This window comes from Stegodyphus dumicola, chromosome 3, assembly GCF_044657685.1.
Source record: "Stegodyphus dumicola isolate Sdum_Otavi_A_Nest chromosome 3, ASM4465768v1".
NCBI classification, from domain to species: domain Eukaryota; kingdom Metazoa; phylum Arthropoda; class Arachnida; order Araneae; family Eresidae; genus Stegodyphus; species Stegodyphus dumicola.
Genome location: NC_140770.1, coordinates 144,962,665 through 144,977,298, shown reverse-complemented (window position 1 = coordinate 144,977,298; position 14,634 = coordinate 144,962,665). Strand labels below are relative to the sequence as shown.

At 31.6% G+C, this 14,634-nt stretch overlaps 1 protein-coding gene across 1 annotated transcript in view; it reads right to left on the bottom strand.

The window, feature by feature from the left end:
• The window catches only part of LOC118182152 (ubiquitin-like protein 4A), a 42,835-nt gene extending 32,062 nt beyond the window's left edge, over window positions 1-10,773 (bottom strand). The window contains exons 1-2 of the mRNA XM_085813411.1: window positions 10,487-10,773; window positions 9,951-10,056 (exon numbers count right to left, since the gene is read on the bottom strand). Of these exons, the coding sequence (XP_085669537.1) occupies window positions 9,951-10,056; window positions 10,487-10,534 (154 nt within the window). The 5' untranslated portion in view covers window positions 10,535-10,773. The remainder of the gene's footprint in view (window positions 1-9,950; window positions 10,057-10,486) is intronic.
• Window positions 10,774-14,634: the final 3,861 nt, after the last annotated feature.

Here is a 14,634-nt window from a genome sequence, read left to right as displayed (position 1 = left end):
GTCAAAGAATTTAACTTCCAAAAAAATCTACAACCACAAGAGTTAAATTACTACAAACACACCTACAGATTTATTGATGACCTTATTACAATTAATAATTTTGGTAAAATTAAAAACTCCGACATTTATCCGAATTGTCTTAAACTTAATAAAACTAATAATTCACAAAATAGCATAGACTTTCTAGATCTTCAAATCATTAACTACAAAAAAATTTTACTTTTTGACAAAACAAGAAACTTCAATTTCAATACTAACAAATTAATAAATTGGAACTCCAACATATCCAAAAAAGTAATTAACAATACTATAATTAATCAAATACAACGAATTAAAACTATATGCACAGATACAATAGATTTACAACGCGAAATTTTGATCCTTATCAAAATTCTCAAAAATAATCTAATTCCCTTTCAATTTATCAACCATTGCCTTAAAAGAGCAGGCGTTAAATACTCACTCTAAATCATTTAACTGATAGGGATATGATAATTTATTCCTAAACCTGAGAAGGCGGTATAAGTTGGATGACTGTCAGTTGAAAGATTTGTATATAGTGTAATTACTCAATTGTATATATTGTAAAAAGCTAATTGTCTTCAGACATATACTGTTACTAAAAAAATGGGCCTATTTCCTGCCTTTAGACTGTCTACTAGCTCTTGGACAGCGAAAATGCCTTTTTCCTTTCTTAAATTCTTAATCATTGCGACACGACAATTAGCCAGAAATTAATTAATTTCCATTCACTAGTATTTTTAAAAAAATCTTAACAGACGGTCTCTCTCAGATAAGAACTCCACAAAATACATCCCTCAAGAATTCCAAGTCCCACCCACTACCATAAATTTCTTCACCCAAGTCTTACCGACTGATATAATTCAAAGCCCCTACTGCCGCTAAGAATTTTCGGACACCCTACACTTCTGAGTCAGACACGAAGAGAACACATTGCCAACTCCCCCACTAGAAAGAATGTAAGTTACTTAATACCTTTCTGGCCTTTATATCTTCATGTACATTCACTGATCTTATTTATATTATTTTCTATTTTATTTTTATATTATTTTTATGTTCTCTTTGATTTGTTTTTACAAAGTTTGCATTATTTATCTTTTTTATAATCTTCTATGTTTATTTCAACTTTACTTTGATTTCGATTTCATAATGACAATTTCCAATGTTTAATTTCTACAAATAATATAGTACTCAAATACATAAAGATGATAGTGTCGGGGACGGTTACTCGAGTTTTACAGGATTTCTCTACAGTAATTGATTTTTACTCCAAATTGAATTGACTAAAATGCTTCATGAGAATAAGTTCTTTGAGTAACAACTATTCGCGGAAATATTTGGCCTGACTAGAATTGCCGGTTTGGCTTTAACTTATAACTCGAGTAAAGACGAAACACTTTCATATTTACGTATTTTTATCAATTATTGATCATTGAACGGGAGTTGGTTTGTTCCCCTTGAAAAGTCAACTAATTTCCGATCAATGACAATAATTACATGTTTTAATTTTTACTTTTACAATTGTAATATTATTCTTCGTGATGATTTAACTCCAGTCCCCGTTAAAACATTATTAACATTTTGCTTTCAAATTACTTCAAAACATCTTTCAAAATATAACTTACCAGTATGGATGCACACTTTTAAAATAATTCTACTTTAATTAAACTTAGGAGATAATATAATCAATTAATCAATACTGTTTAGGAAATAAATTATTATTAACTAACTTTGCAGCAATTGCGCAAGTAATAATAACTTGTATTCGCACTAAATGGATTTAAGTTCATACAACATTATATATATATATATATATATACAGTACAAAGTCTGAGATCAGGACATCCAATATCTGGAATGATCTAAAATCCGGACCTCAAAGCCACCACCAACCAATTTTTTAGGGCTTTTTTGAAGGGAAGGGGTATGCTTTACGCACGCGCATTAGATTTTTTCCTCATCATAAAAAAACATGTCGGAAATCCCGATTCTTAATCTCAATTTGGCGCTAAATAAAATATCTCATTATTGAAGAAATAATTATTTTAGCATAAATTTGTGTGATTAGTAACTTGACTCCATAGCTGCATATCTGCTTGGCATAATCTCAAACCGAAACATTTGTTAATTTTACACCAACTAATATTTTATATCCTTGATGCCGAAATCGCGAATCATTATTTATTGTATTTTGCTTTCATCACTGAATGTTTATCAACGGATGACAAGTTGAGTGATGAATCATGCAGCGACGTCAAATAACAGAGTATTATCCGATTACAGATTTAAGTTTAATGCGCTAAAATGTTGACAAGGGGAGATTTAGCAGAAATTTCTTTCCTTATGCTAAAAATAGATTTTGTTAATGATACTCATAGGACAAATGATTATATTTAGTGCTATTTGAATTAAGAATAACTGATTTGTTATTCACATAAAGCCAGAACCAGCGCCAGAGCTCGCATGGCCGCAACAGGCGGCAGAATTTAGCGAAGTTAAACAGAAGTTTTTCATTGCGATGACAATGCCCAATCATCAATCAATTAACGGAGGGCAAAATCTGTAGTATGGTTCTAAATCCAGAAAATACAGCTACCGATAGTGAAGAAAGTAACAGAGATGTTACTGAACGAGAAAAAAATTTTGATTGACAAGTTATTTGGAATTCTCGACACAGCAATTACAGGACTTGAACGATGGAACTTAATAACTGAACAAGAAATTATATGTCTATAGTATTAGTCTAAAGTATTAGCAGAGAAAACAAATCAAACAACTCACATTGAAAGAAATGTTTAATAAAGTAAACATATAAATATTAAGCTCTTTTCTTTTGTAAATTTTGATACCCTTTAAATCATAAATGCTTCATTTCATAAATCACGATTTCATATTTTCAATTTTATAATTTCTATGTGCCATCTTAGTAGATTTAAAATAATCCAATATCCGGAAAAATCTCAAATCTGGGATCGCCGAAGTCCCGACGAGTCCAGACCTCGGACTTTGTACTGTATAAATATATATATATCTCACCCTTAATTGACATTGTTTCTTAAAACGTGTTGAACTTTTTGGAGCCACAGCTCCTGGTAACCTTTAGGCAAGCTTACTACAATTTCTAATTTACTTATTTTGCAGCATATTGCACAAAATGTTATCCAGACCAAATTGGTCTTGCAGTATTGTACTACCTTGCTTGTTATATTATATATATATATATATATATATATATATAATACGGAATGTATATTTTCAGTTAAACTTCTACCCAACTTTAATAATTCATGAAAGTTAATTTTGCGTCTAGTTAATTCAGGAAAATTAGTTTTAGTTGTTGTTTTCAGCTTTAAAAATATTAAAAAATTTTTAATTAGTTATTTTCAACTAATAATTGTATCGCCATTAGCAAAAATTATGCATTACTATCAACAACATAGGTTTAAACCAAATACTTAATTGTCTATTGAAGCTTCTAAACGTATTTCCGAACTTCACTTTTTCTCGGCTATCGTTACTGAATTTGCCCTTGGTGACCTAAAATCGAAATGGAGCCAACAGATTTCTCGTGAAATCGATAACAGACCCTCTGCAGAAATAAACTCATAATCCCGATATCCCATACATATAGTATGTGCAAAAGAGAATAAACTCCGTAGAAGGTGATAAATTAATTTATGGCTTAATTGAAACAAACACAGATATTAAGTTCCTTCATCATAACTTTCGCCTCTTAAAGAACTTCTGGCTTCACGCTTTCATCACAATCTGCCTAAATTTATAGATAACACCTGTTTCGAAAGATTGGGTGAATAGCCAATCAGACACCGATACTTTCGTTCGGGTAGCTAATTTTTTTTTTTTTTTTTTTATCGTTTGCAACGCAAATCCGCCAACAGATTGGTTAAGAGCCGTGCAATTTTAATTCCATATTCATGAGAAATCGCAATTCACACATAGAATGGCAATTATTAGAAATGATAAGAAATGTCAAATGAGCAAAATTAAGGACCATATATTCATTTTGGCCAAAATTAAGGACTTTTAAGGACCGTACGAACCCCGTATTAACATTCCAGGTAGGAATAGTGAACGTTATTTCGTTTCCTTTATTGACGAATATTCTCGTTATGTAGTAGTGTACCCCATTGTAGAGAAAAGTCAGGTGTTTGAAGTATTTGAAAGGTATATAGCACGTGCTGAAAGATCTTTGAACCTTAAGTTGAAATACTTTAGGACTGATAATGGACGAGAATATGATAATGAACAATTCAGGCCATATTGTAATAAAAATGGTGTAAAGCACGAATTTACAGACGTATATACTCCAGAACAGAATGGAGTTTGTGAGAGATTCAATCAAACAGCTCTCAACAATGTACGTGCAATCTTACATGATAGTGGAATGAGTCCTGAATTTTGGTCAGATGCAATAATGTATTTTGCATATTCATTTAATAGAATTTGTCATAAGGGCCAAGATAGAACCCCATTCGAATTGTACACTAAGCGGAAACCATCAGTACGTCACCTTAAGGCATTTGGAACGATTGCCTATGTGGGAATTCCAAAGGCTAAAAGAAATTCTAAGCTTGATCCAAAGGCAACGAAGGGCCGATTGATTGGGTACAGTGTACGAACAAAAGAGTACAAGATTTGGTTGGAAAATGAGCAAAAGGTAGTAGAAACCTTAAATGCTACTTTTAAAGAATTACTTGGAATGCAGAAAAGTGGCAGTGGAGCTGCACTGGGCACCCTTCCTGATTTGGAATCTGAAGAAAGGATACAGTTCCAATCTACTGATACTCCAGTTGGCTATTTTCCTGAAATAGAGGAAAGAACCGATACCAATGTACCTTCTTCTACAACTGGCATTGACACTCAATCTACATTGAGACAAGTAACTTGGCTTCCTAAACCTGTTTCAAGGCCAGACGGCACTCGTACGGATGTGTATTATTTTGAGGGGGTCTAATCAAAGACTACGATCACCAAATGATGTAGAAAGGTATTGCACTGAACATAATATTCAGTATGATTCTACCTTGTTTGATTTCAAGGGAAGCAATACTTATAGTGGTGAAATCGACCCAACTGGCACTCCTTCAACATCATATACCCGAGATAGCTGACTAGAGGTTTCAATTCCAAACACTTATAACCAGGCAATGAAATCCACAGAAAAGCTTAAATGGATAGAGGCATGGAAGAGGAAATGGCCAATATGCGAAAGTATAAGGTATGGCATCTTGTTCCTAAAGACAAGACTCCACTAAGTTGCAGGTGGATTTTCAACATTAAACGTGACGAATTTGGAAACATTGTTCATTTTAAAGCTCGTTTAGTGGCTCAGGGTTATCGGCAAATTAAATACAATACCTATGATGAAACCTACTCTCCTGTAGTTAACTTTTCAGTAATAAGGCTCTTTTTCTCTCTTTTAGTTGCACACCTTGGATGGGCAAATATACAATGCGACGTAAAAAAGTGCCTATCTCTACGCTCCTTTATCAGAGGAAATTTACATGTCCCAACCTCAGGGTTTTGTAGAGCGAGATAAAGAAACTTTTGTGTGTCGTTTAGATAGAGCCTTGTATAGTCTGCATCAGAGTGGGCGATTATGGTACTACGAGCTGAATAGAACACTATGTAACCAAGGGTTTATCAAGTTTGAGTTGTGTAATTAAGTCTATCGTTTCAAAGATTTTGTCATTCTGTTGGTTTATGTTGATGATATTGTTGTGTTTGGAAAAAGTGAAGTTCAGGCTAAAAGGATATTAAAAGTCCTGAATTCACATTTTGATTTGAAAATTTTAGGTAAAACAAGAAAGCTTTTGGGTGTGGAATTTGAATATGAGAACAATAGTGTTTTGATTCATCAGCAATTATATATAGAAGACATAGTTGATCGTTTCAAGTCTTTTAAAATACAAATTACTTCCCTTCCAATAGTTAAAGGTGTGAAATACTCAAAGTCTCAAAGTCCCAGTACACAAGAAGAAACGACTGAACTGATGAATTATCCTTATAGAAATGTTTTGCGATGTCTCTCATTTCTTTGCAATCGTACTCGTCCGGATATAGCTTATGCTGTTAATATATTTTCTCAGTTCCAAAGCAATCCTGGTAAGTTTCACTGGGAAGGATTACTTAAACTTTCATGATACGTTTCCAATACCAGACAACACAAACTTAAACTGGTATGATTGGAAATGAAGCTCAATATATATTCAGATTCGGATTTTGCTTCAAGCAGGGATGATATGGTGTCTATTGGTGGACAAATAGCTTTGTTGGGAGAATCACCTGTATCTTGGCGTACATTTAAAGAAAGGGGTTGAGTTTGTCTACTATGGAGGCTGAATTTATCTCCATGACTGAATCAGCAAAAGAATTAGTTTGGTTTAAAAACATTTTGGATGAATGCATTTGGTTTAGAATTGCAAGTAACTATGTTTCATAACCAATATTGTTTGCAGATAACATGGCTGCTATATGTTTTACAAAATCAGCCATTGAAAACTCAAGGACAAAACATATAGATGTAAAACTATTTTTCATTCGTGATCTATTGAACAGGGAAATTTTTTATTTAAAATATGTTCCAAGTAAAGATAATCTGGCTGATCCCATGACAAAACCGCTGACAAAGCATAACCTGATGAGATTTTGTGGAACAATTTTCTTATGAAACTTGTTTTTGTGTGCATTTAAATTAAGAGTTTTGTTTAGTTGAAAATATGTTATAAGTCATATTATGATAAATATTCGGTAAATGTAAAACTGTATAGTGTAGAATGTTGTATGATTGACCAGGGCTCTGGGTAAAAGTATTGAGTGTATGATCATACATATGTCTTTGTATTGTTTTGTAACATGTTGGACTTTCTTGTTATGGTAAAATTTTGAATAATGGGATAAGAGGTTCCCAAAGGAAAATTTTCTTAAAATTTTTTGAATTGAACGAAATTGTGATATTTATTTATTCTTGTTTTGAATTTCGTAAAGATACTGGTGTTCAGTTTTATTTCAGGTCGGAGATGATGATGTGGGGGGCATTTGTTGGAAAATATGACTTATTGTAACCCTTTTACTGCATCATCTCTCCTCCTTGAAATGTTCTTATTTTAATGGGATATAATAGTTACTTCTACTTCTTTTTTTCACTGCCACTGTTTGTGTTGAGAACGGACTGTTTCAACCTAATTAAGATGCAAAAACGAAACATGATGTTACGTCATCTGGAAAGCCGAATCGTGCGGATAGCCGATTGGTTGCCGTGAGATGACGTCATGCCTATTTCTGGTATAAGTATCTCACGTCGCTCTGGCTCAGCCCTTCTACTTCCTTCTTTCCTAGCTCTTTCGTGTGCCGTTTCCACCCCCTTTTGGAGGATGCATGCGGTCCCATGAATAAGTTCCTTGGTTCCTGTCCACAAGATGACTATTCCTGAATAAGTTCCTTGGTTCCTGTATACAAGATGACCTTTCCAGAATAAGTTCCTTGGTTCCAGAGGCTACAATGTGAGTGATTGCCGTGGGCGGCATCCATGTTCTTCATGAAGGCGGCATTTAAAATAAGTTAGCGGTGATTCCTCGTGTTCAACTACTGTAAGCAGAATTAGGCCGGATTTAAGTGCTTTCAAGTACGTAATTTAAATTTCAGGCGCTTTCTTGACCATTGATCATGGACTTATTAAATGTGTAGCCAATTTCATTTGAGACCGCATAATTTCTGTTTAGGACATTTTGTTTGTATTGAATGCCAGTATTTTTGGAGACCAGGTAAAATATTATTTGATGAATGAAAGTTTAAAAATGATGGTTATATTATATTTTTTCTAAGACTCTGATATTGTTTAAATTTATTCTTTGTGTTTTTATTTTTTTATATATTGTTAATAAATTGGTTAAGATTGAAACCTCTTTATTGTCTTCAATGTCTGCACAACATATAATCTCAGGGAGCTTTTATTGCTACTACTGCTAAATGTTTCATTTTATAAACTTTAAACTTTGCTTTAGCATCAGAAACATCACACGAGTACAATCCTACTCACTGTAGTCTTATTCTGCTGACGTTGCGCGAAAGCAATACTCACTTTTTCCACAAGTAAGAGCATTTTTTTTTTTTTAAATTTTCAATATAAATTTATGTTATAAATGCTTAATTTAAGATTTGTTATTACTTTCATGAGAAAAGAAACATTCCTTGTAGTTTTGGCGGTTAATGGGTTAAGCCACTTTTCAGTTTATCATCATCAATGAATGCGTTATAAAATCATTTCATACAAATGTAAATTATTCCTGCACTCAATTTTTTTCCAGTAAATTTTAGAAATTAAAACATGAAAATTTACTTATTGATGAAAAATCAATTACAGGTAAAACTGGATATTACGGTCCAGTTTGGCGCGTTTTCTAAAAATTGCCAACTCGCCAAATTGGTTGTTTTCGCGCGTTTTAGAAAATCGCCAACTCATCATATCGCCATATTAGATGGTTGCAAATTTGAATTAATTCTGTAAACATGCAAAAATATCTAAAACAGGACTTCAAGAAAAACAACGAAAAAGGGAAAAAAGCAAAATCACTCACTGCTTGGTGCATTTTTAAGAATTGCGCAAACTCGGTACCCATGTACACATTGACAGATTTTCACTTCAAAAAAACACCCCAGAATTGCACAAAAATGGCATTGCGGCCTTCCTTGACTTTATACATGTACACGTTGACCTATTTTCACTTTAAAAGGTCGGTGCTACTTTGGTAGACAATTGCACAGATTTTGGCATTTTTTTTTTTTTTTTTTTTTTTTTTGCGAGCGATACGACTTATGGTAAACCCATTGCTAGACAAGTTGTTTATGGTAACCGATACTTGCCAAGTTGCCATTTTATTTAAAAAATAATGTGTTTTATTATGCATAAATTCCAAGTTTTAAATATTATTTATGACTTCAAAGACAAAAATCCAATTCTTGTTACTCTCGTAAAATGTACCAAACAAATAAGCGGGTGATTCTGTACTTTACCTAAAGTATTTGAAAGTTAATAACTATGTATTTTATAGGATCAAAAATATTAAAAGTTTTCATATCGCATACCATTTTTAAGACAGCAGCAAAATGGAGTAAAGCATTTTATCACGAAATTTAAGAAATTGTAATAAGCAGTGAATGAGCAATAAATGATCAGAAAGCATCAATTCATATTTAAGCCAAGAAGTTACCAGATTTGGTGCGATTTCGCTTCACTTGGTGACTGGACCATAATCTCCAGTCTCGCCCAATTACATATCACATAGTTAAAACTATATTTTAACTTCGCATATTTTTATTTTGTAACTATAAACCATACTTAAGACTATATTTCACAGCCAAAAGTAACTAAAATACAGATAATACACAAAATATTTATATACTGCAATATAATTTATGGCAGCTTGGGATTAAATCTTTTAAAATATATACGAATACAAAAACAGCTCCAAGATTTAGTTTTATTTCTTTTCTAATTTTTATACTCAAAGGAAGATGTATAACAACTACAGGTTGGTATTATTTATTTTCAGTAAATTTTACATTCACTTGTATTATTTCTTCTATTGGCTGTTCAATGTTTACATTACTTAGGAAACCTCTGATTTATAATAATGCAAAATATATGCACAGATAGGAAAGCCTACAGTGTAAGAATGATGATTATTAATGAAATTAATAAATTCTTTGAAATAAAGAATGCAATAACAGTAATGCTTTTTAATATATTATGTTCTTCATTCAAGCCCTTCCCTTCAGAAATAAAATATATATAGAAATTTTGCCTTCTTGGTTTTCAAGAAAGAGGTTTAAAAAAAGTAAGGGAGGACATGCATGTAATTAAAATAATTATTACAAGCATTATTTAAACTCGGATTAAAATTACTTACCTAAAAGTGTTTTTCCCTTGAAAACAAGTCTTTGCTGATCAACTGGGATTCTTAGCTGTTGAGCAACTATTTGCTTCACGCTATTAATTGAAGCAGAGGCAGAAACCTGAAAAATTCGAGCGAACACTGCTAAAACATCAACAATGCCTTTACATTTTAAAATGAAATTAAACACATAATTCCTTCAAGGCATTTTTAATAAAATGAATTAATTATTCACAATACGATTTTAATTTCCTTCCCTTACGAGGTCACAATTCAAAACTGAATTATTACATTAACGGTTTTGCGTACTCATACACAATCATTTTATACCACTGATTCAACTAATTAATAGATCAACAGTTTATTAACAGGTTTAAAATACAAAAGTTACTATTTTCACTGCAACAACTCCTTAAAAAACCCAACTGTTTTCGTAGTTCAATGTCAGTACAAAAGTGCAATTTCTTTAATGTACAAATAATACATTAAACATCACACACAAAATTAAAACATGTAAAAAAAGATAACTTCCCTTTATAATTAATACTCACCTCGATGTCACACTCTCCTCCTTTTAGTATTTTGACTGATATCAACATTTTAAAACTACAGTAAAGCTTTTCACAATTTAGGCTTACAATCCAAGCATAAATTTTACCGAATAAAACACAGTCAGTGCTACTTATATTAACAGTTACACATTAAATGTTGTATAAAAGTGGTAAGTAAGAACTTCCGAAGTAAATGTCAATCTCAAGTGAATTTAGTTCTTATAAATAAATTGTAAAATTTTCTGGAAATCAGGTACAAAATAAAAGTTTAATGCTATTGCCACTTTTTAATGATAAATTATAGCAAAGAGAAAAGTAAAAATATTTATAAAGCTTTTTTTTTTTTTTTTTTTTTTTTCGGTAATATTTGGATATTTACAAAAACGAATGAAACGAAAAAATAACTGTCCAAAAGATAAACCTGTGAAAGTTTTGACGCAACTGTTAGATGAGAGTTAACAGTATTTCAAAATATAAGATAACTATGGAAAAATAATATAAGGAATAACTGTGGAGAAAGTGCACTGCTGTTTATATAAGAAGGAGAAAAAGAAAAGAAATAGCAAAACTGCTCAGTTTTTTTGCCCTTTTACATTTTCTTTTTTTTTATTTCAGGGAACTTTTGAACTCATCTATCAGGTATATTCAACTACGTTACAATTCAAGATTTTTATGCTGGTCCCCTGACCGAATGCACCAGATGTATGACGAGTTCTTTAAGGGGACAGCAGACGCTGTTTTTACAAAAATCGACCAAAAATTGGGAAAAGAAAAATTTCATATGATAATATTCTACGGTTTTTAACTCTGGTCCTAATCTGGACATCGTCGAGATGGAAGAACGGGCTGTTTTCTGTGATCTACTCGACAAAGAGCGAGTTTCATGTCATCGTCTCGATCATTACAGAGTTCGACGCGTCGGAAAATTTTCCGTTAGCTGTGTAGTTCCCGTTTAACTTTCTGACTGTCGTTTTAGATCTATTGCAGATGTTGGAGGTGACATATACTTTTTTGGAAGTGCACTTCATGGATACTTTAATTTCTCAAGATTTGAGATAAACTCGACTGTTTCGCGGTATAAATAACAAATTTGATACTGACGATTCTACTTTTATCGGATTATTTCGGTTTACCAAACCTATAGCATGAACTCTTATCAGTAAATTAAGGCCATGCTTTACCGGAGCATCCACATCAAAGACAGCAATAAGGAATAATTCGCTTATTTTCATATTTGTATGACATAGGCTTCTGGCTTTAGATTTATCAGATAAACGATTCTTTGATTTAATTTTTGAAAATAATCTATTTGGGGTTTTCCTATTTCACATAGGAGAAGTAGCACGTAGGAGTGCATATTTTTAATTTAAAAGTGTAATTTTTAAACTAATGTCTATATTAATTTACTTAATTTCATGATTTGATGAGCAATTTTTAAATTTTATATTTTAAATCTATATGTACTTCCCTCTACTTTTATTTTAATTTATTGTGTATAAAAATACATTAAAGAACATATAATATATAATCAAAATATGCACATCCTAAATTCAACATTCATATTAAATTGCTTTGAGTTAAAAAAAAAAATATTCAAGTAGTTTGAATTGTACCGATATGAATGTCAATTTCCAGTAATTTTCAGAATCTCCTGCATAATTCAAGTTAAATTATTGTATTTCAAGTTAAATTAAATACTTGTAATTATATAAATTCATGATTTATAATTAGTTACCAGATTTTTTTATAAAGTCTGCTTTTAGATATTACATCAGTTTTGTGTATTTTTTATTCAGATTTAAAAAGGATACAAATAGGAATATGTACTGCAATTTCTTTCACTGCATAAGTTTATATTACCAACAAGTAGTTTTCAATAAAACAAAGATCAAATTAGGATTCAATTGAAAGTTTGGATCTTTTGGTGTCATCGGGGCTGTAGATGGTACCCAGGTATATACAATTGCATTTAATGACACGGTAGAATGCCAAATGTTCATTTTTATTGTAGGTTCATTAGGACTTTTGAAGCAAGGGACATGAAAAATGAGCAATCCCGGGACTCGAACCTGGACGTCCCCAATACGCATCGAATGTGTTACCGTTACACCACGAAAGCATGCATAAAGAAGGGAGAAAATACCTTATAACATAAATAGAAAATCCTTCCATTCGCATACGTGCAGTTGGTAAGTAATTTTTTCTTCCATTTTATATAATATATATATATATATATATATGTGCTTGTGTGTGTGCGTATGTGTTTATATGCGAGATGATATGTTTTGTTATTTAACCTACACTTACATAATTTAAAAAAAAATTCTTTCTATTGCTTTTGTTAGAAATTTGTTATATTTTTACTCACTAGTAATCGTTCCTTAATGCATCATTTCAAACGTTTGCAGCTTATTGATATCTACAATACGTAGGTTACCTGCAGTTACGTGGTAGGTATAATTCATGAATAAATAAAATCACTAATATCATCCTCAGTTGCTAAAAATTATAAATTTTGTTATTCAAATTCAGTAGGAATATCAAACACGCGTACGCGATGCTATACTTCAATTATTTTACTTCTGACATTGTTACATAACCTTTTAAGTCAAAATATTTTTAACATAAAATTCCTGTTAACGAATAAATTACAAACATGTAACCTTTTAGAAAATTTACATTTTGCAAAAGATCTTATGTAAAATTATCCTTACTTTTCTTCACATATCTGCAGTTGTGGAAAGGTCGGTTCCCTTCTACGTTTAAAATATCTATTAACTCTTCCCATTTCTTTTTCTGTTCTCTTTACTAAATGTGCAGCTAAGGATATTTTTCGAAAAATGTCACCATTAACTAGAACTGGTTGCTAGTGAGGGTTTTTTTTTTTTTTTTTTTTTTTTTTTTTTTTTTTTTTTTTTTGGCTACTGTCATCTTCAGTGATAAGCACTTGCGAAGCAGCACTTTTGACAACAAACTACCCACTTCCCCTGATCCTCGATCAATGTAGATGGGAGACAGACTGATCGCTATGCAATAAACGGTTCTTCCACACGGAATTTCCGCTTCATTTTCCGCCGACGGAATTTGAAAGGATCAAACTCGCTCTCCTGTCTGTTGTCAAGTGGAAAGTGAATCCCGACTGGTTTTCCAACATCGATCTCGACCGGTGTCCAGACTAGACCCCTCTATCACCTACAAAAGGCGCTTGTGTGAAAAATTATTTTTAAAGAAGTTATAAGCATTTGAATACGCTTGTATCCTTTAAATGTCTGCGAAAAAGTAAATAAACATTTAAGAAACCTTATTTTAATTTTCGCAACTAATACTTTTTACTATTAGTAAGATATGAATGCCCAAGATATGAATATTACAATTTATGTAAGTTTGTTTCACTGTTCTTACACGGATGAATCTCACAGAAACAATAAATGTCCAATGGATTCATATCAGGTGTTTTTTTTTTTTTCAACATAGCATTGCCAAAAATAATAAACCTAAATCTGATTGAGAGCTGCTGAAAAATAAATTAACAGTAGATGTTTTATCCAAAATACTAGCAAGGTGCTTATCTGGAAAAACGCAAATCACTAACGGGAGTTTACATAACATCATTTGAAAGAAATGCGCCAGAGAAACATTTTTATCTAAAAACGAGCCTCAGAATGGCTATTGATACAGCAATTAGTGACTTTAATTTTGAATGATTAAATATTTTAGGTATGAAACAGGAAGCTATGAATTCATGTTCTGTATATATTGGACAGAGGAAAGATAAACATCGTATATACCAAAGCAAAAAAAAAAAAAAGATGTTCCACTGAATAATAAAAAAAAAAATTTTTAAAAAACTGTGTAAAGTAACTAAACGAAAATGTAAATAAAGAAGGGAAAACGTATGGTCCAGGAAGGTTATAAAGTGATTCTTAGTTTTAAAAAAAATTAGTTCAATTTACAGGAAATGTTCGAGAAAATGTTAAAAATAATATTAAGTATTTCTTACCATTCTACGATTTTATTGGTAGAAAAAAAATATTTATACATAAGTGAAACAATATTAAAATATTTCATTTTAAATAAAATCATGTATTAGACATACTAAGAAGTAAGTATTACAGGTAAGTGTAAAAATATTCTTAAAATGTATTTTT